The 21,105-nt window shown below is 40.5% G+C and overlaps 1 protein-coding gene across 12 annotated transcripts in view; it reads left to right on the forward strand.

The window, feature by feature from the left end:
* Nucleotides 1-1,879: 1,879 nt before the first annotated feature.
* LOC110527982 (ankyrin repeat and SAM domain-containing protein 1A) overlaps nucleotides 1,880-21,105 on the forward strand; it is a 46,025-nt gene continuing 26,799 nt past the window's right edge. For 6 of the 12 annotated variants that reach the window (XM_036983489.2, XM_090241159.1, XM_021609650.3 and 3 more), the window contains exons 1-3: nucleotides 2,027-2,269; nucleotides 3,160-4,236; nucleotides 11,700-11,769. In XM_036983489.2, coding sequence (XP_036839384.2) covers nucleotides 3,946-4,236; nucleotides 11,700-11,769 — 361 coding nt within the window. In that variant the 5' untranslated portion in view covers nucleotides 2,027-2,269; nucleotides 3,160-3,945. Of the gene's footprint in view, nucleotides 2,270-3,159; nucleotides 4,237-11,699; nucleotides 11,770-21,105 lie in introns of those variants that run through there. The other 6 variants (XM_090241158.1, XM_021609648.3, XM_090241160.1 and 3 more) reach the window with 2 other exon arrangements.

Here is a 21,105-nt window from a genome sequence, read left to right on the forward strand (position 1 = left end):
AATGGCAGCAGGCAGGTGTGAGTGCATCTGCACGCACCGTGAGGTGAAGGCATTTGGAGGATGGCCTGGTGTCAAGAAGGGCAGCAAAGAAGCCACTTCTCTCCAGGAAAAACATCAGGGACAGACTGATATTCTGCAAAAGGTACAGGGATTGGACTGCTGAGGACTGGGGTAAAGTCATTTTCTCTGATGAATCCCCTTTCCGATTGTTTGGGGCATCCAGAAAAAAAGCTTGTCCGGAGAAGACAGTGAGCGCTACCATCAGTCCTGTGTCATGTCAACAGTAAAGCATCCTGAGACCACGTGTGGAGTTGCTTCTCAGCCAAGGGAGTGGGCCCACTCACAATTTTTCCTAAGAACACAGCCATGAATAAAGAATGGTACAAACACATCCTCCGAGAGCAACTTCTCCCAACCATCCAGGAACAGTTTGCTGACGAACAATGCCTTTGTTCCAGCATGATGGAGCACCTTGCCATAAGGAAAAAGTGATAACTAAGTGTCTCGGGGAACAAAACATTGATATTTTGGGTCCATGGACAGGAAACTCCCCAGACCTTAATCCTATTGAGAACTTGTGGTCAATCCTCAAGAGGCAGGTGGACAAACAAAACTCACAAATTCTGACATACTCCAAGCATTGATTATGCAAGAATGGGCTGCCATCTGTCAGGATGTGGCCCAGAAGTTAATTGACAGCATGCCAGGGCAGATTGCAGAGGTCTTGAAAAAGAAGGGTCAACACTGCAAATATTGACTCTTTGTATCATGTCACGTTCTGACCTTTATTTCCTTTGTTTTGTCTTTATTTAGTATGGTCACGGCGTGAGTTGGGGTGGGCAGTTTATGTTTGTTTTTCTATGTTTGGTTTCTGTTTCGGCCTAGTATAGTTCTCAATCAGAGGCAGGTGTCGTTAGTTGTCTCTGATTGAGAATCATACTTAGGTAGCCTGGGTTTCACTTTTGAGTTGTGGGTGTTTGTTGCCACACGGTAATGTTTCGGTTTCGTTCGTTACACGTTTATTGTTTTGTAGTGTTCAGTTTGTGTTGATAAATAAAACGTTATGGACACTTAACACGCTGTAATGTTTTCCTCCTCTTCGTCTGAAGAGGAGAGGCGAGAAGGATCGGAAGACCAATATGCGGCATGGTGAGTGTTCATCTTATTTAATAATAAATCCAAACTGAACACTTCAATTTACAAAAACAAAAATGTGAAAACCAAAAACAGTACCGTGTGGTGTAAAACACAGACACGGAAACAATCACCCACAAACAAACAGTGAAACAGACAACCAACGACACCTGCCTCTGATTGAGAACCATACTAGGCCGAACACAGAAAAACAACCTAGACACACAAAACATAGAATGCCCACCCAGCTCACGTCCTGACCAACACTAAAACAAGGAAAACACAAAAGAACTATGGTCAGAACGTGACACACGCTGCGCATTGGTCCTCCGATCCTTCTCGCTTCTCCTCCTCAGAAGAGGAGGAGGAATGCCGTTACACATCAACTTCATGTAATTGTCAATAAAGGGTCAACACTGCAAATATTGACTCTTTGCCTCAACTTCATGTAATTGTCAATAAAAGCCTTGGAAATGTATGAAATTCTTGTAATTATACTTCAGTATTCCATAGTAACATCTGACAAAAATATCTAAGACAGTGAAGCAGCAAACTTTGTAGAAATTAATATTTGTGTCATTCTCAACACTTTTGGCCACGACATTACATACCAGCCCTACCCAAAGGGAAGAGGTGGGCAGGCCAGGGACTTGGCTGGTTGAGAGCACTACAGGGCAGGCGTACACAGTGCAGAGCAGCGGGCACTGCTGAATGCTAAGCACGCCTTAAAAGAGAGCCCTTTGTCAGAATCCACCCTTAATGAATAGACTGCTCAGCATTTGAGAGTGTGTGGGATCTGTACAGCATTCTTCTCAAGTCAAGTCTGTTTGTCCATTTTAACCATTGCAATGCCTAATGGAGCAAATATCATGACTAGAAAATATACTCTACTAATTCATGCAGGGGCTTATCCAAGACCCAGTGGTACAGCACACATTGTGGTGGAGGAATCGTCCCAGACAACCCTCCCTCTGAACAGGCAGGCACCCCAGCTGTCAGTCTGAATTAGGCCAGGCCTTAGATCCCCACCACGAATCAGGACAGGACAGACTAAGTCCTCCGATAGGGAGTCAGAGTACAGGCGAAGAACGGGACGGCAGCTCCTCTCAGGATACAGTCCAGACAAAGTTTGCAGGTATGGGAAAGCTTATGAATGGGGATTTCACATGGTCTTTTGAAAGCTATTACTAATTGTACTAATTGTCAAATTACTTACTAACAGTCGCTATGTTTGATGAGTTTTAGAATAACAAGCACAGAGAGAGCATCCTTCTAGTACAGTAGAAAGCAGCTTGATTCTTGAAAAATGTGGAATCTGATTCTATTCTAGTGCCTTATTGGAATCATTTTCTTTCTTTTTTTCTTTCTCTCTTTCTCTCTGTGTCTGTATGTATGTGTATGGGTGTGTGTGTGTGTGTGTGTGTGTGTGTGTGTGTGTGTGTGTGTGTGGTCTAACTTTACTATCATTTTGGGTTCCAAAAGTCCTCACAAGGAGAGTAAAACAAGGAAGATTCTGACAAGGCTATTTTAGGCTTAGGGGTTAGGTTTAGGGTTAGGGTTCGAATTAGGGTTAGGGGATAGGTTTAGGGTTAGGAGTTAGGGTTATGGTTAGAGGTTAGGGAAAATAAGATTTTGAATGGGAATAAATGTTTTCTTGAGCACTTGTATAGTAAAACCAATGTGTGTGTGTGTGTGTGTGTGTGTGTGTGTGTGTGTTTATCACAGACGTTTTGGGATTTTCCTCCTGTTTTTTCACTCTAGTGTCTACTTTCAGCCAATACACTGAGAATACAAACATTAAGAACCATGACATAGACTGACCAGGTGGATATAAGTGAAAGTTATGATCCCTTATTGATGTCACTTGTTAAACCACTTTAATCAGTGTAGACGAAGGGGAGGAGACAGGTTAAATAAGGATTTTTAAGCCTTGACACAACTGAGTCATGGATTGTGTACAGTATGTGTGTCATTCAGAGGGTGACAAAAAGACTGCAACGCTGATGGGTTTTTCTCGCTCAACAGTTTCCTGTGTGTATCAGGAATGGTCCACCACCCAAAGGACATCCAGCCACCTTGACACATATTTGGGAAGCATTGGAGTCAACATGGGCCAACATCCCTGTGGATTGCTTTCAACACCTTGTAGAGTCCATGCCCTGACGAATTGAGGCTGTTCTGAGGGCAAAAGGGGGTGCAACTCAATATTAGGAAAGTGTTCCTAATGTTTTGTAAACTCTGTGTATGTCCTGTCGGGAATAGTCTGTCTAGCCATGTTTGATAAAAATCCATTTGAATAATACTATATTGGTTAAGAATAAGAAATGAGGAAGAGAGAGAGCGAAAGACATTCAGGGAGGGGAAGGAAAACGTTAAAAAAATTATCTTTGAGGCAGCAGTCACTGAGGGAAGGGCAGCCGGATACCACTAGTGGGTGGCGCCTGATGATTGTATCTGAGCCATGGACACACATAGCAGCAAGCCTCTCTTTTACATACTCCCTTTCCCTAAACAGGAATAGATGTCATGTTTTAAACAGGAATAGATTTTATATATTTTAAACAGGAATGGATGTAGTAGGCGGTTTTCTGTCACACAGTTTCTTACATCATCCCTTCTGTCTGGATTTTTCTCAGAATTCACCCAGAAAACAACAATTCGGCACAGACTGAGACTTCTGGATCCTACAGTGTTTTATAGCACTATCTACTCTTACCAGTGGCTGCTGGAAAAGGAGGAGAAACTGCTGCCTGAGGCCTGAGAACAGGGAGGCTAAGTTTCTAACACTGCCACACAGGCAGCTCAACAGTCATGTCAGCCTCCCTCCTGGACGCTGATCCCATCTATGCCACGGTTGTCCACACTGCCAAGGCCAAGGCATGGGAGTCACCAGGTGCCGTGTCTGTACCTCCAGTCAGGCTGAGGGCTCCGGTGGACCTGAAGCTGACCCGCAGCCTCTCCAAGTCAGACTCAGACCTGTTTGCGTCTTCCCTGAGTGAAGAGAATGGGGGTCTGAACGGCCACTGTGAGTCTGTGACCAACTGCAGCTCTGGGAAAAAACGGATGGAGAGATCGCCCTCCTTCGCCTCAGAGTGGGATGAGGTAATACTCTGGGCTCTCTGGGTGGGAGAAGAGGCAGGGATTGGCACTGGGAGAGTTAATGCATAGACCGGCTACCAATTGAGCTTTTTAACTCCTATAGGGGCTCGGGGGAAAGGAGGGGGAGTATTGTAATGAGGGATAAAGAGAGGAAGGAAGAAGAGTGAGAGGCAGGAGGGCAGTGGCACTGACTTTACCTATACAGTCACTGCAGAATGCCTGCAGGCAAGTGCTGAACGCATGAGTGGCCTGATCACTCCCACCGATACCCCATAGCAGCCCTGGCACAAAAGGCTAATTGGGCTTGGAATGTCACTCCAGATACAGCCAGACTGCTTCCCAGAGGTCAGCCCATGCCTGGTCTCCCCTGTTCCCACTGTTTCTCCTGCTCTCTGGAAGGCTAATACAGGACAGAGCCCCAGCCTCAGCGCTTACTGTATGTTTACAGATTCCATCCTGGTCTAAAGATGCATTGTGCTGAACTCTAGTCTAGATAGAGGTTATTGCCTCTTTTGGCTCAGCAGTGTCTCCCCCCGTGGCCATTCCCCCTGTTATTCCCTAGTTCCCCGGCCCTCTCTCTGCTCTCCCCTCTACTCTCTGCTCCCTGACAATACTGTTTACTCAGGCCCTGCTGGGTGGGGTGTCCTGTTCTCAAGGGCATCCTGTTTTGCAGCTGCCCCCGTGTGTCTGTTTCTCGTGTAGATTTTAGGGATTCATTTGGAGCAGGATGGGGGAGAGGACGCAGGGACAAATACTTACTCAGACATACTCATAAGGAGCTTAACAACGGCCCGTCCCCCTCAGACAGTCCAGAGCCCGGGTCTATTACGCATACACACACACACACACACACACACACACACACACACACACACACACACACACACACACACACACACTGTTCATAATTGTCTGAAGTAATTTACCGGTATATTTGTGATTTCTTGTCATTAGCCTGCCCTATGCTTGTCCCAATTATTTGATTTGATGTAAGGGTTATATTGAGGGCATTTAAGCATAAGAGTGGTCCTCCATGCGGGAAAGCACTCTAGCAAGCAAGGGATCATCACACGGTATGCTAATGACAGGTTTGATGACATCAATTATCAACAGCTTTACATCTTGAGCACATTTGTTAAATTCTTTAAAGGAACAAGTGTCCAAACCAGACATGTTAAAGATTGCATATCTCCATACCTCCACTCATTAGTAATGCTTTGAACATCTCCATTCATTAGTGATACTTTGAATATCTTCATTCATTAGTGAGAGTACTTCAAATTAGCTTTTTATATCAGAGAGATGATTGTGGTTGTAGTGTGTGTTTGCTCGTGCGTGCATATAAGTGTGTTGTGGCATGCTCTCGTCCATTTCCCTCATTGTGTTAACATTGCTCTAGTCTATTGGGGCGCTGGCTGAAAATAATTTCAGCTTGGAAAGACTAACATGTTCAGCACATATGCTGGTTTAAGTCCTTCCATAATTCATGTGGCTAGCTGGGGCAGAGATCTATTTATAATATCTAGTTTGACAAACTCACCTGACAGATTGGGTCTGCATTGGCTCACCCAGCGAAACACATCCACCTGATGTCCCCATCCCACTGCGCCAGACTGACAGAGAGCAGGCTGTGTCGGGCATGTGAGCAAATATGCTTGATTGAACATCTGATTAAACGTCTCCTCTCGTCATCTAGGCATGGAGCCAATGGGCAGTTCAGCTGTGAACATAGTCCATAGGTGAAACAGGCATGACAATGAGATCCATAAAAAAACTCCCGTCTTTGAGGTGCCCTCTTGGTTCCACCATCAGTCTATTAGTCTGTACTGTGGCCTGTCCTGCATTAGTGATCCTGTTACATACCAATCTGGCTTAACCCCCTGCCTCATATTACCTCCTGATGGCTAAACTTCACCGTTCATTTGTAATACACACTACCTTTAAAAAGTTTGGGGTCACTTAGAAATGTCCTTATTTTTTAAAGAAAAGCACATTTTTTGTCCATTTAAAATAACATCAACTTGATCAATTTGATTTAATGGACAAAAAAATGATTTTCTTTCAAAAACAAGGACATTTCTAAGTGACCTCAAACTTTTGAACTGTAGTGTACCTGCAGTGAAAAGGCAATACTTATGGACCACACATTCTTATTGTGCCTAGATACTGAGAAAGGCAGGAGAAAAGTTCCATAAAGAGCTGCTGCTATTCAATCTGGCAAAGGGATTTACAGTCCAGGCTCCTAATTGCTAATTGGTAAAGTAGTTTAATGGCTATCCAGCTCAAAGCTTATAGCTGACAGTGATTCGTCATGATCTACACAGATGGGTATATAATTAACCAATTAACTTTTGTTCATATGGGGACAGCTAAATTAATAGCTGTGGCTTGACTGTCTTAAATTAGTTGAATTCCCATAAAAAATAATGTGGATACTATACATTACTATACAGATTTAATCCTGAGCGATAGACCCATGAAAGGCCCTGGTTAGGGTAAGCTTCCCAACAGGTCTTCTCCCTGGGTCCTTGATGTGGGTAACAGAACAGTGTGACAGCAGCAGAGATTGAAGTGCCCACTAAGAGGATTAGCATATAGATCCCACCTGAATACAGTCTGATCACTTTTAAGAAGAGCACAATTGATTTAACAGAGTCCATCAACAGGCCCTTGACTTCATAACTGTGCTATAATATTTATAATGTAATATACTTCTTTGTGGTCACCATTAGAGGTCGACCGATTATGATTTTTCAACGCCGATACCGACACCGATTATTGGAGGATCAAAAAAAGCCGATAGCGATTAATCGGCCGATTATTTGTTTTTTATTTGTAATAATGACAATTACAACAATACTGAATGAACACTTATTTTAACTTAATATAATACATCAATAAAAATCTATTTAGCCTCAAATAAATAATGAAACATGTTCAATTTGGTTGAAATAATGCAAAAACAAAGTGTTGGAGAAGTAAAAGTGCAATATGTGCCATGTAAAAAAGCTAACGTTTGAGTTCCTTGCTCAGAACATGAGAACATATGAAAGTTGGTGGTTCCTTTTAACATGAGACTTCAATATTCCAAGGTAAGATGTTTTAGGTTGTAGTTAATATAGTATTTATAGGACTATTTCTCTCTATACCATTTGTATTTCATATACCTTTGACTATTGGATGTTCTTATAGGCACTATAGTATTGCCAGTGTAACAGTATAGCTTCCGTCCCTCTCCCCGCCCCAACCTGGGCTCAAACCAGGAACACATCGAAAACAGCCACACTCGAAGCAGCGTTACCCATCTCTCCACAAAAGCCGCGGCCCTTGCAGAGCAAGGGGAATAACTACTCCAAGTCTCAGAGCGAGTGACGTTGAAACGCTATTAGCGCGCACCCCGCTAACTAGCTAGCCATTTCACATCGGTTACACCAGCCATTAGGCTGATAGGCTTGAAGTCATAAACAGAGCTGTGCTTGCGAAGAGCTGCTGGAAAAACGCACGAAAGTGCTGTTTGAATGAATGCTTACGAGCCTGCTGCTGCCTAACATCGCTCAGTCAGACTGCTCTATCAAATCATAGACTTAATTATAACATAACACAGAAATACGAGCCTTTGGTCATTAATATGGTCGAATCCGGAAACTATCATTTCAAAAACAAAACGTTTATTCTTTCAGTGAAATACGGAACCGTTCTGTATTTTATCTAACGGGTGGCATCCATAAGTCTAAATATTCTTGTTACATTGCACAACCTTCAATGTATGTCATAATTACGTAAAATTCTGGCAAATTAGTTCACAATGAGCCAGGCTGCCCCCCAGCCGCACCAATGTGTCGGAGGAAACACCGTGCACCTGGCAACCTTGGTTAGCGCGCACTGCGCCCAGCCCGCCACAGGAGTCGCTGGTGCGCGATGAGACAAGGATTTCCCTACCGCAAACCCAGAGTCTCTGGTGGCAAAGCTGGCGCTGCAGTACGGCGCCCTTAACCACTGCGCCACCCGGGAGGCCAACTAGTGATTATGATTGATTGATTGATTGTTTTTTATAAGATAAGTTTAATGCTAGCTAGCAACTTACCTTGGCTTCTACTGCATTCGAGTAACAGGCGTACAATGAGAGGCAGGTGGTTAGAACGTTGGACTAGTTAACTATAAGGTTGCAAGATTGGCTCCTCCGAGCTGACAATGTGAAAATATGTCGTTCTGCCCCTGAACAAGGCAGTTAACCCACCGTTCCTAGGCCGTCATTGAAAATAAGAATGTGTTCTTAACTGACTTGCCTAGTTAAATAAAGGTCTAAAAAAATAAAAAATAAGAATCTGCAAAATCGGCGCCCAAATATACCCATTTCCGATTGTTATGAAAACTTGAAATCAGCCCTATTTAATCGGCCATTCCGATTAATTGGTCGACCTCTAGTCACCATACTTGATTATTCCCACTCATTGTCACACTAATCAAAGGCTTGCCACTCAAGAGCTTACTGGAAAATAGTGCATATGTGCATTCTACTGTAAGACAATTCACAATTCAGTTTGAAAAATCATCTATTATGTTATGCGTTATGATAGCTACACTGACTAGTTTTTTGTACACATTTTCCACCGATTTGTTCTCTACTGATGTCCTGCACATCTGGAAAGAGTGATGATGTGGGACAGTTATGTAGCCTTAATTCTATTACTCTCGGGCTGAAATAATATACCTCTTTAATTGTAGTGAGATGGAATTCCTCAAAAAGCTGCTTTTGGGCCGAGATAAGGTGCACTATGGGCAATGTGGTGCTGGTATGTGTGTGATATAGAATGTAACTGGGTTAATTCAAAGTGGAATATGTAAGGTTTGTATCGCTGTAGGGAGCTGCCATGCTTCCCACGTGTCTGACTTCTAAATGAATCAAGGCTTTTCCTGAGTGTTTATGCCACTAGCAAAGTGCATAGGACTTCTCAAATACTAAATATTGCATTAAATAGCCCTTTATTTGTCTCCAGTGTAATTAGTGAAAGCAAATTCAGATTTTCATCCTCTTATAGTTGTATACAATACAGATTTAATCACAGGATAGCACTGTATTATGGCATTAGCTACCACTTGAACAGTTAGTGTACAGTTAGCTCCCTCCATGGCTCTGAGAATCTCTCTTCCCATAATCCCAGTCTGTCTAGAGGAAAGGGTGCTGGAGAATGTCACACTAGTTCTCACACAAAAATACAAGGCTAAACTGTGCAATATTACTGCAATATTCTTCTTGACTTTGCTTTTAAGATACATTATGATCCTTTCTTTTCCAAGAGAGAAGAGGTTTTAGGTCCATAATCTGCTGTATTGTTCTGTGTTAACCCCCAGGCAGACTTGTTGTTTCTCTCTGTATACTGCATGTTTTCCCTTTCTGTTCAGAGAAGGGACAGAGAGCCTTATTTAATCTCATAAAGGTAATTTTGCAGAGATCTATTTGCCCTGCCACTTTCCCATGTGCTTCGTGCACACAAGGTTCAAACGCTTTAAATTGTGAGTGACCCTATTACCCCGCTGTGTTTTTGCTGAGTGGTGGAGGGAGTGTGAATGACCATTAAAATGCTACCAACATTTTTGTGTAAATGCTGACCAGGCCACTTGCGCACATGCGTCTGCATGATGATTTTGTCCACCCACACCAGACACGATCAGGGCACGCAGGTTGGAATATCAAAATTAACTCTGAACCAACTACAGTGCCTTGCGAAAGTATTCGGCCCCCTTGAACTTTGCGACCTTTTGCCACATTTCAGGCTTCAAACATAAAGATATAAAACTGTATTTTTTTGTGAAGAATCAACAACAAGTGGGACACAATCATGAAGTGGAACGACATTTATTGGATATTTCAAACTTTTTTAACAAATCAAAAACTGAAAAATTGGGCGTGCAAAATTATTCAGCCCCCTTAAGTTAATACTTTGTAGCGCCACCTTTTGCTGCGATTACAGCTGTAAGTCGCTTGGGGTATGTCTCTATCAGTTTTGCACATCGAGAGACTGACATTTTTTCCCATTCCTCCTTGCAAAACAGCTCGAGCTCAGTGAGGTTGGATGGAGAGCATTTGTGAACAGCAGTTTTCAGTTCTTTCCACAGATTCTCGATTGGATTCAGGTCTGGACTTTGACTTGGCCATTCTAACACCTGGAAATGTTTATTTTTGAACCATTCCATTGTAGATTTTGCTTTATGTTTTGGATCATTGTCTTGTTGGAAGACAAATCTCCGTCCCATTCTTCCAGAATGGTCCTGTATTTGGCTCCATCCATCTTCCCATCAATTTGAACCATCTTCCCTGTCCCTGCTGAAGAAAAGCAGGCCCAAACCATGATGCTGCCACCACCATGTTTGACAGTGGGGATGGTGTGTTCAGCTGTGTTGCTTTTACGCCAAACATAACGTTTTGCATTGTTGCCAAAAAGTTCAATTTTGCACGCCCAATTTTTCAGTTTTTGATTTGTTAAAAAAGTTTGAAATATCCAATAAATGTCGTTCCACTTCATGATTGTGTCCCACTTGTTGTTGATTCTTCACAAAAAATACAGTTTTATATCTTTATGTTTGAAGCCTGAAATGTGGCAAAAGGTCGCAAAGTTCAAGGGGGCCGAATACTTTTGCAAGGCACTGTATATAAACTTGGTGGCAGGTTGAAAAGCATTAAACATTTATGGCAATTTAGCTAGCTAGCTTGCTGTTGCTAGCTAATTTGTCCTGGGATATAAACATTGGGTTGTTATTTCACTTGAAATGCACAAGGCCCTCTCCTCCAACAATTAATCCACAGATAAAAGGGTAAACCGAGTTTGTTTCTAGTAATCTCTCCCTTAGGATTCTTCTTCTTCATTGGACTTTGTATGGCAGTTGGCAACCAAGTTTAAGGTGCATTACCACCATCAACAGGAGTGTGGACCTCAGTACATTTTTCAATCACCCATGTGGGAATATGCTCATAAAAACCAATGAGGAGATGGGTGAGGCGGGACTTGCAGCGCGTCAAGCGTCACAAATAGAAACAAGTTATATTTTAACGCCTGGCTATGTAGACACTTGTTGACGCACGCGAGCAGTGTGGGAGAAATTATTGAATAACATGTTTGTGTACATTTATTTTGCAATGCTCGCACACGCAAGCTGTGTGGTCAGCATGTTACTCTTAAATAACCCTCCTCCGTCTTCAGCCCTCCTCCTCAGTCAGCCTCCATGTTCAATCAACATTACACTGTCTGTAAACATACAGACACAAGATGCATGAGAAAATGTTGAAGCTTATTAATCAAGGACTTGGCCTGTCTTAAGAAATGTTAGCAGTAAAGGATAAGGTTACAGACTCTGAAAATATACTATATTACATTTATTTGTGTTATGGAAATGATGAATATGTTTAATAGTGCTATTGTTGAATCTTAGGGTAGCCATATCTGGTTTGTTCTGCTTCTCCTCCTCAGATTGACAAGATAATGAACCTGATTGGAGCAGGCATCGAATCGTCCAATGACAAGCAGTGCATATCCCCAGGTAAATGTTATTTATTTGTATTGTCTTGAATACCTTCATGTAGGTAAATGCTGCAGTAAGCTGTATGTCAGCCTTGCGATAGAGTGTTCTGGTAAAGGGTTAACCTTCATTACAGGTAGAATGTGTCTTTGATGTGTCTTCGACTAACAGCCAACAACCCTATTATCTAAGACATAAATGATAGCCGGTGGGAATTGTGGTGGAGTACCCCACCAAGGTAGTGGCATTGCTGGCAACACTGACTGTAACCCTTTGGGGGATGGTCACATTCTGACAATCAGGGAGGGGGCAGAATACTGTGGCCTTGGCAGCACAGCATCATAATGGTCTGACTGCACAGGGGGTGCCGGGGAAAAAGGGTCTCCACAAGGAACCAGCGTGAGTGTGTGTTTTGGGGAAGGGGGGTATCCAATCTCCATCAGCCAGGAATATACATTGGCTTATCAAATCTTCCCATCCCTGCTCAATTTTGGTACGCCTCTCAAACAACTACAATGGTATATGCATTCACATAGCAAGTCTACTCTTGAGCTAGGCTCTGGGGATGAAACAACTGTTTGTGTATGTGTGTGCATGAGGGCCTGTGTAGGTGGGGGTATTGGTGGAAGGGGAGAGGTGTAGATGTGTATGTGTGGATGGGGCATGTGCTTGTATGCATCAAACAGACGTTTCTATAGAGTAATGATGTTAGGGACCATACAGGATGGAATCACAAGCTGTAATATAAAATAAATAATTTCTGCATGCCTAAATGTTGATTTTCTACTGCTTGTCCTTGATAAAGATAACAATCCTTTGTAGGAAGTGCCTACATTATTATTTTTCAATTGTGGGAAGGAATTAATGTATGCGTATAAAAATTAAATAATTACATGTAGTATAACCGAGGCGAAAAGGTTAGACATGCTTATGGCTACTAACCTGGTTTTGTTCTGTAAGTGGCACTTTGTTCTCTTTTCAAGTGTCCCAACCTCTTAAGGACCCTAGGATCTATGTGTACGGGGGTGGTCTGTCAGTCACAGGGACGACATCTCTACTTGGGAAGGGGAAGGTTTTTGGGGGAGGGAAATTGTAGGATAACTAGAGGTCTTCTTAGAGCCAGTTGGGGCTACAGTATGTTTAGCAGGGCATCTATCATGGTACAGCTACATGGATAACAGACAGGTATTGATTCTGGTGGCACTGGTAGGTATGGATAAGTATCTCAAAATGGTGACTAGGATAGTGGTAAGTTTGTCAAATAGACTCCAACATGGTAATTGGTGAATTGAGTATAGCAAGCTATAATTCCAATGGTTTGGTGATAATAGGGAAAGAAGAGCAGTTTTTACATGGTTAAAGGAAAAGGATGACGTTATTTATTGTTTACAGGAAATGTATCATTTCGTACATTCTGATGAAGTGGCTTGGGAAAAAAGTGGGATGGTCAAATCTATTTCTGTCACGGTGCTAAGGAATTCAAAAGGTGATATAATTCTTATAAAAAACAATCTAGATCTTGAGGTGCAATCTGTTAAACTAGATCCAAAAGGAAGATGGATTGCTTTCAATGTACTACTTGAAGATAAAAAGTTATGGCTAATAAATCTATATGGACCGAATAATGACGATTCAAAATATTTATAATAATCAAATTAGTTTCCAAGATACAAATAACTCTATTGTAGGGGACTACAACACATTTTAAAGTACGTAAATAGACCATAAAGACTATCGTACTACCAACTATCACCCTCTAGCGCTCAAAGAGATTATGATAATTATGGATACGTTGGGATTGACAGCTATTTGGAGGCTTAAAAAATCAGATCTCATAAGATATACTTGGAGGAGACTTAATCAAGCTAGTCGGATTGATAATTTTCTGGTATCCTTTTCTATGGTGCCAAAAGTGAAAAAGGTATTGATTTAAGAATTGAATGTGATCAGATCATCAACATATCCCTCCATATACAGTTGAAGTCGGAAGTTTACATACACTTAGGTTGGAGTCATTAAAACTCGTTTTTCAAACCCTCCACAAATTCATGTTAACAAACAATAGTTTTGGCAAGTCGGTTAGGACATCTACTTTGGGCATGACACAAGTAATTTTTCCAACAATTGTTTACAGACAGATTATTTCACTTATAATTCACTGTATCACAATTCCAGTTGGTCAAAAGTTTACATACACTAAGTTGACTGTGCCTTTAAACAGCTTGGGCAATTCCCTGAAAATTATGGCATGGCTTTAGAAGCTTCTAGGCTAATTGACATCATTTGAGTCAATTGGAGGTGTACCTGTGGATGTATTTCAAGGTTTACCTTCAAACTCAGTGCCTCTTTGCATGACATCATGGAAAAATCCAAATAAATCAGTCAAGACCTCAGAAAAAACATTGTAGAACCAAGTCTGGTTCATCCTTGGCAACAATTTCCAAATGTTTGAAGGTACCACATTCATCTGTGCAAACAATAGTACGCAAGTATAAACACCATGGGAACACACAGCCATCATACCGCTCAGGAAGGAGACACATTCTGTCTCCTAGAGATGAACGTATTTTGGTGCGAAAAGTGCAAATCAATCCCAGAACAACAGCAAAGGACCATATGAAGATGCTGGAGGAAACGGGTACAAAAGTATCTATATCCACAGTAAAATCAGTCCTATGTCGACATAACCTGAAAGGCCGATCAGCAAGGAAGAAGCCACTGCTCCAAAACAGCCACAAAAAAGCCAGACTATGGTTTGCAACTGCACTTGGGGACAAAGATCGTACTTTTTGGAGAAATGTCCTCTGGTCTGATGAAACAAAAATATAACTGTTTGGCGATAATGACCATGGTTATGTTTGGTGGAAAAAGGGGAGGCTTGCAAGCCAAAGAACACCATCCCAACCGTGAAGAACAGGGGTAGCAGCATCATGTTGTGGGGTTGCTTTGCTACAGGAGGGACTGGTCACAAAATTGATGGCTTCATGAGGCAGGAAATTATCTGGATATATTGAAGCAACATCTCAAGACATCAGCTTGGTCGAAAATGGGTCTTCCATTTGGACAATGACCCCAAGCATACTTCCAAAGTTCTGGCAAAATGGCTTAAGGACAACAACGTCAAGGTATTGGAGTGGCCATCACAAAGCCCTGACCTCAATCCTATAGACAATTTGTGGGCAGAACTGAAAAAGCTTATGCAAGCAAGGAGGCCTACAATCCTGACTCAATTACACCAGCTCTGTCAGGAGGAATTGGCCAAGATTCACCCAACTTATTGTGGGAAGCTTGTTGAAGGCTACCCAAAACGTTTGACCCAAGTTAAACAATTTAAAGGCAATGCTACCAAATACAAATTGAGTGTATGTAAACTTCTGACCCACTGGGAATGTGATGAAATAAATAAAAGCTGAAATAAATCATTCTCTCTACTATTATTCTGACATTTCACATTCTTAAAATTAAAGTGGTGATCCTAACTGACCTAAGACAGGGAATTTTTACTCGGATTAAATGTCAGGAATTGTGAAAAACTGAGTATAAATGTATTTGGTTAAGGTGTATGTAAATTTCTAACTTCAACTGTAACAATGACAAACTTTCCACGAGGACAGGGATATTGGAAATTTAACCAGGGATTATTGACTGACACTACTTTCTTACCAAAAACGAAGGAATTCATAACATACTTTTTGTTGAACAATACAGGTTCAGGGGACCCACTTATCATATGGGATGCCTTTAAGTGTGCCTTCAGAGGCCATTCAATTCAACGTTCATCCCAAAAATAAAAATGTTATCGGTCAATGGAGAAAAGAAATTGAAATTGAAAATCTAACATTACACGTCGATGGTGTAGATAAATGTAATACATAAGCATTAAATAATCTAGATTTGAAACAAAACAAGTTTGAGGAACTTATTCAGGAAAGAAAGGTTTCATCTTTATAAAAAATACTGAGCAAATTGGATGGAGAACTGCAAAAAAAGTTTTTTTCTAAACCTTCAATATAGAAACACAACCAAAAAGATCCTATAATTTTTTTCCGCAAACGATGTAGAAATCTTTATCTCACCAACAGAGATTTGTTTTAATGAGGAAGTACAATTTTTTAAACAATTGTTATTTTGTCAAGTTCCTTCAACCTCACTTGATGATGAGTTTTGTGATATCCTTCTCGCCCAAAAAATAGATTAAACTATCTGCAACAGAAAAAAAGTATGGTTGTGAAGTATTAATTGCACATGACGTGCTATGGTTGGCAATTGATTTCTATCAGACGGGGAAAACCCCTGGTCTTGATTGCATTCCAATAGAGATATGTACAACTTCTTATGAACTACTGACATATCCATGACTATCATGTTTTAATTACTCATATATAAATGGCAGACTGTCGGACACACAAACAGAGGGACAGATTTTTTCTCCTACTGAAGCAGGAGCCAGGGGGGCAATACAAAGACCCCGTCTCATAAAAAAATTGGAGGCCTCTTCAATGTTGCGATACAAAACTATTGGCAAAACTTATTGCTCATAGAATAAAAAAGGTCCTACCAGTTATGTACAACAATTCATCACGATCAGACGGGATTCTTAAAAAGAAGATATATTGGAGACAACATTAGACAACTACTAGAAATAATGGAAGACAATGAGAGTGCAGGGAAACCAGGTACAGTATAATCTTTATGGCAGATTTTGAGGAAGCCTTTGATACAGTATGTCTAGAATCTGTTTACAAGTGCCTGTATTTTTTAACTTTGGAGAATCTTTAATAAAATGTGTTAAAGTAATGTACAACAACCTTATATGTAAAATAATAAATAATGGTTACTTCTTTGATAACTTTGAATTGTCAAGAAGTTTAAACAAGGATGCCCTCTGTCGCCATACCTATTTATTATGGCCATTGAACTGTTAGCTAATGATAACATTAAAGGGCTAAACATGTTTGGATTACAGACAAAAGTATCAATGTACTCCGATGATTCAAGTTTTCTCTTGAGTCCTCAATCTTCAACCTTGAAGGGCCTCATTAAGGAACTGGATCATTTCTCCAGTTTCTCTGGACTAAAGCCCAACTATGATAAGTGTACTATATTAAGGATTTGGTCTCTAAAAGACACAAACTTTAAATTGCCATGTGGTCTCCCGATTAAATGGGTGGATGGTAAAGTCGATATGCTTGGTGTACATATCCTGGAAAAGTTGAGCGAAGTTGCAACAATACATTTTGATAGAAAACTTTACAAAATAGATAGAATCTTGAAAATGTGGTGAGGGAAACACCTATCCATTTACATGAAGATTACCCTGATTCATTTTCTAGTGATATCACAGTTGACATATTTCTTCATGGCTCTAATGACTCCGGGAGAGTCCTTTTCAAACCATGCGAGAACAAAAATCTTTCACTTATTTGGAATGGCAAACCAGATGAAGTTAAACGAGCATATTTACATAATGAAAATGAGTTTTGAAGGCTTTAAATCTCTCTCATAAAGCCTCCATTGTACCAAAATGATATCTAAATCCAAACTGGAGAGAGGCCCATCCATTGTTTAAGATTGGGCTCTTTGCCTTTTTGCAGATGAAAACTTTACATTTTAGGTGGATTGACAATGGATCCCTGTTTAAAGTATCGTCCTTTTAAAAATAAGTCATACAGAGTTGGGTACAATTTCAATTTCATCCTCCAGAAAAGGTATATCTAATATTACAGCTAATAATATGGCTAAACACCAATGTACTGATAGAAAAATATATACCCTACCGTTCAAAAGTTTGGGGTCACTTAGAGATGTCCTTGTTTTTTTAAAGAAAAGCACATTTTTTGTCAATTAAAATAACATCAAATTGATCAGAAATACAGTGTAGACATTGTTAATGTTGTAAATGACTATTGTAGCTGGAAACTGCAGATGTTTTATGGACTATCTACATAGGCGTACAGAGGCCCATTATCAGCAACCATCACTCCTGTGTTCCAATGGCACGTTGTGTTAGCTAATCCAAGTTTATTATTTTAAAAGGCTAATTGATCATTAGTAAACCCTTTTGCAATTATGTTAGCACAGATGAAAACTGTTGTGCTGATTCAAGAAGTAATAAAACTGGCCTTCTTTAGACTAGTTGAGTATCTGGAGCATAAGCATATGTGGGTTCGATTACAGGCTCAAAATGGCCAGAAACAAAGAACTTTCTACGGAAACTCATCAGTCTAGTCAGTCTATTATTGTTCTGAGAAATGAAGGCTGCGAAAAATTGCCAAGAAACTGAAGATCTCTTACTACGCTGTGTACTAGTCCCTTCACGGAACAGCACAAACTGAACCAGAATAGAAAGAGGAGTGGGATGCCCAGGTGCACAACTGAGCAAGAGGACAAGTACATTAGATTGTCTAGTTTGAGAAACAGATAACAGCTAATAGCTTCATTAAATAGTAACTGCAAACACCATTCTTTCAGAAGAAAGGTCTTTATTTCTGGCCGTTTTGAGCCAGTTTTATTGCTTCTTTAATCATAACAGCAGTTTTCAGCTGTGCTAACATAACTGCAAAAGGGTTTACTAATGATCAATTAGCCTTTTAAAATTATAAACTTGGAGTAGCTAACACAACGTGCCATTGGAACACAGGAGTGATGGTTGCTGATAATGGGCCTCTGAACGCCTATGTAGATATTGCATAAAATATCTGCCGTTTCTAGGTACAATAGTAATTTACAACATTGACAATTTCTACACTGTATTTCTGATCAATTTGATGTTATTTTAATCAACAAAAATTCAGATTTTTTTCAAAAACAAGGACATTTCTAAGTGACCCTGAAACTTTTGAACGGTATTGTATATATTGGGAAAAAATGTACAAGAAGGCTATAATATTTATGAAGAACATTGTAAACAAGGCCGGTAAAATGATGTCACACAATTAACTAACAACAGTGTATGAAGGTATAAGACAAAATTCTAACCAACTCATCGCGGCTATTCCACAAATTGGAAGAGACAATTACTTAAAGAAGAAATTAAAGAATTAGTCTTTCTGCCACCCATTAAAAGTCATAAAATGCTTAAAATTATTAATATAAATTGAAAATGTATCAGTTTTACTTAAAGTCAAAATGTTTTACACCAATGTCGTATAAAATTCAAGTTGACATCGGGTCTATGAACTGATATATAAAACAACAATTGATTCATAAATCTGTTCGTTTCAATTTGAGCTATTATATAAAATACTTACTCCAAAAAGAATGCTCAAAATATGGGGCATTGAACAGTCAGCCTTGTGCAGACTCTGCCATGCGGAAGCAGAGCATATTTTCTGATACTGTCCATCGGTAGCTTGCTTTTGGAGTCAGGTCAAGGACTGGTTGTTATGCCATAATATCAGGGTCCAGATGGACCTGCAAACTGTATTCCTTATGGGATCTGAAAAACACGATCAGTCAATGGGAAATATCATTATACTCTTGGTTAAAGTATTTATTTTCAGGGCAACATCTGTAAAAAAAAATACAAATAGGGAGGTTCAGGACCATCGTAAGACATCACAGTAAAATGGAGGGATGTATTGCAAAAGGAAATAGCAACATTGCATTAAATTGGGAGAGATGGGTTCATCTGTGGACATCGGAGGGTTGGAGTTAAGATCACAATGATTGGTGGATTGGCCGCAGTGTGTGAAAATCCAGAACTTGAAAAAAAGGAAATGAAGAATATATATATATATACAGTGGGGCAAAGAAGTATTTAGTCAGCCACCAATTGTGCAAGTTCTCCCACTTAAAAAGATGAGAGGCCTGTAATTTTCATCATAGGTACACTTCAACCATGACAGACAAAATGAGAAAAAAAATCCAGAAAATCACATTGTAGGATTTTTAATGAATTTATTTGCAAATTATGGTGGAAAATAAGTATTTGGTCAATAACAAAAGTTTATCTCAATACTTTGTTATATACCCTTTGTTGGCAATGACAGAGGTCGAACATTTTCTGTAAGTCTTCACAAGGATTTCACACACTGTTGCTGGTATTTTGGCCCATTCCTCCATGCAGATCTCCTCTAGAGCAGTGATGTTTTGGGGCTGTTGCTGGGCAACACGGACTTTCAACTCCCTCCAAAGATTTTCTATGGGGTTGAGCTCTGGAGACTGGCTAGGCCACTCCAGGTCCTTGAAATGCTTCTTACGACTTATGTCATCTGTATTGGTTTTTCGTGGGGTGAAGTGTATTTCCACTTTAAAATAAATCTAATTTAAAACTCACTTGACTGTCATTTTTCCTGTGCTGTGTCTCAATAGTGGCTGAATTGATGCTCTGCTTCATCGAGTCTGTCCTTCAGGCTGTGCTCAGGGGGAAGCCAACTGGCAATGGCTGAATTTGTTTAGATTACATTCCCAACTTGATATATGGTATCTCCCTTGCACAACAGCCTCCCTTAGATCCCTCTATAAGACTATGTACCTCAGTGAATTATGGGTCATTTTGCTTTGAGGATTTTTTGTCAAACTCATATTGATAATGACACTCTTTAGGCGTAATGTTGTAACATGTATTGTAGGTGGGCCTAATGTACATTATCTTGTGAATTAATTTGCAGAAATAGCTAGCTACCCACTGCAGGCTGACTGTGCTGTGGTCTTTTTCATGACATCATACAGCACAGCTGCCTCCCTCTGACGATGTGTGCCCATTACACCGAACAGGCCTCAGTCATAACGTCCATAAATTATCCTTGACACATCATTTATTATCATTAGTCATAAAACTCACCAATTTAGTTTTTCCTCTCCTTCACTTAAAAATATGTATTGTATCCCAATTACTCGATACCTCTGGATATTATTTTTATTTCCTTTTCTTTTCAAACCTGAGGTTATTGTTCTCTACGTAATGTGGCTGGAAAATACGGTAATTGATGTGTTTGTTGATATAGATGGTGCTACTAGACTAGTTCTGTATTTACATTTGTCATACAGAGGACTTAGCAGGAGCCTGTCACAGATTTAGCTGAGTCATAGCTTGCTGATTTTATCTCCTGATTGTACTCAGGCTTATTACACTGTCATTGGAATTGGATCCAGGGAGAGAGGGGGAGAGAATGAGTGAGGGAGGGAGAAGCCAAATTGTCACTCTTCTACCCTCCCTTATCCCACCATTGTAAAATTGCTCAATTTTCCCACATTCCTTCCATCCCTCTCTCCCATTCCTCCCATCCCCCTCTCTCCATAGATCATTTCCCAGGGATGGCCTGGAGCCAAGTTGTGCTAATTAATTCTAAACTATACGATTTTTTAATATGAGACTGCTGTGCCAAGTTGCCCTTCCAGAAACATCCCTGCAAT

This window comes from Oncorhynchus mykiss, chromosome 7 (assembly GCF_057628025.1).
Source record: "Oncorhynchus mykiss isolate SJ-2025 chromosome 7, ASM5762802v1, whole genome shotgun sequence".
In the NCBI taxonomy this organism is placed as follows: Eukaryota; Metazoa; Chordata; class Actinopteri; order Salmoniformes; family Salmonidae; genus Oncorhynchus; species Oncorhynchus mykiss.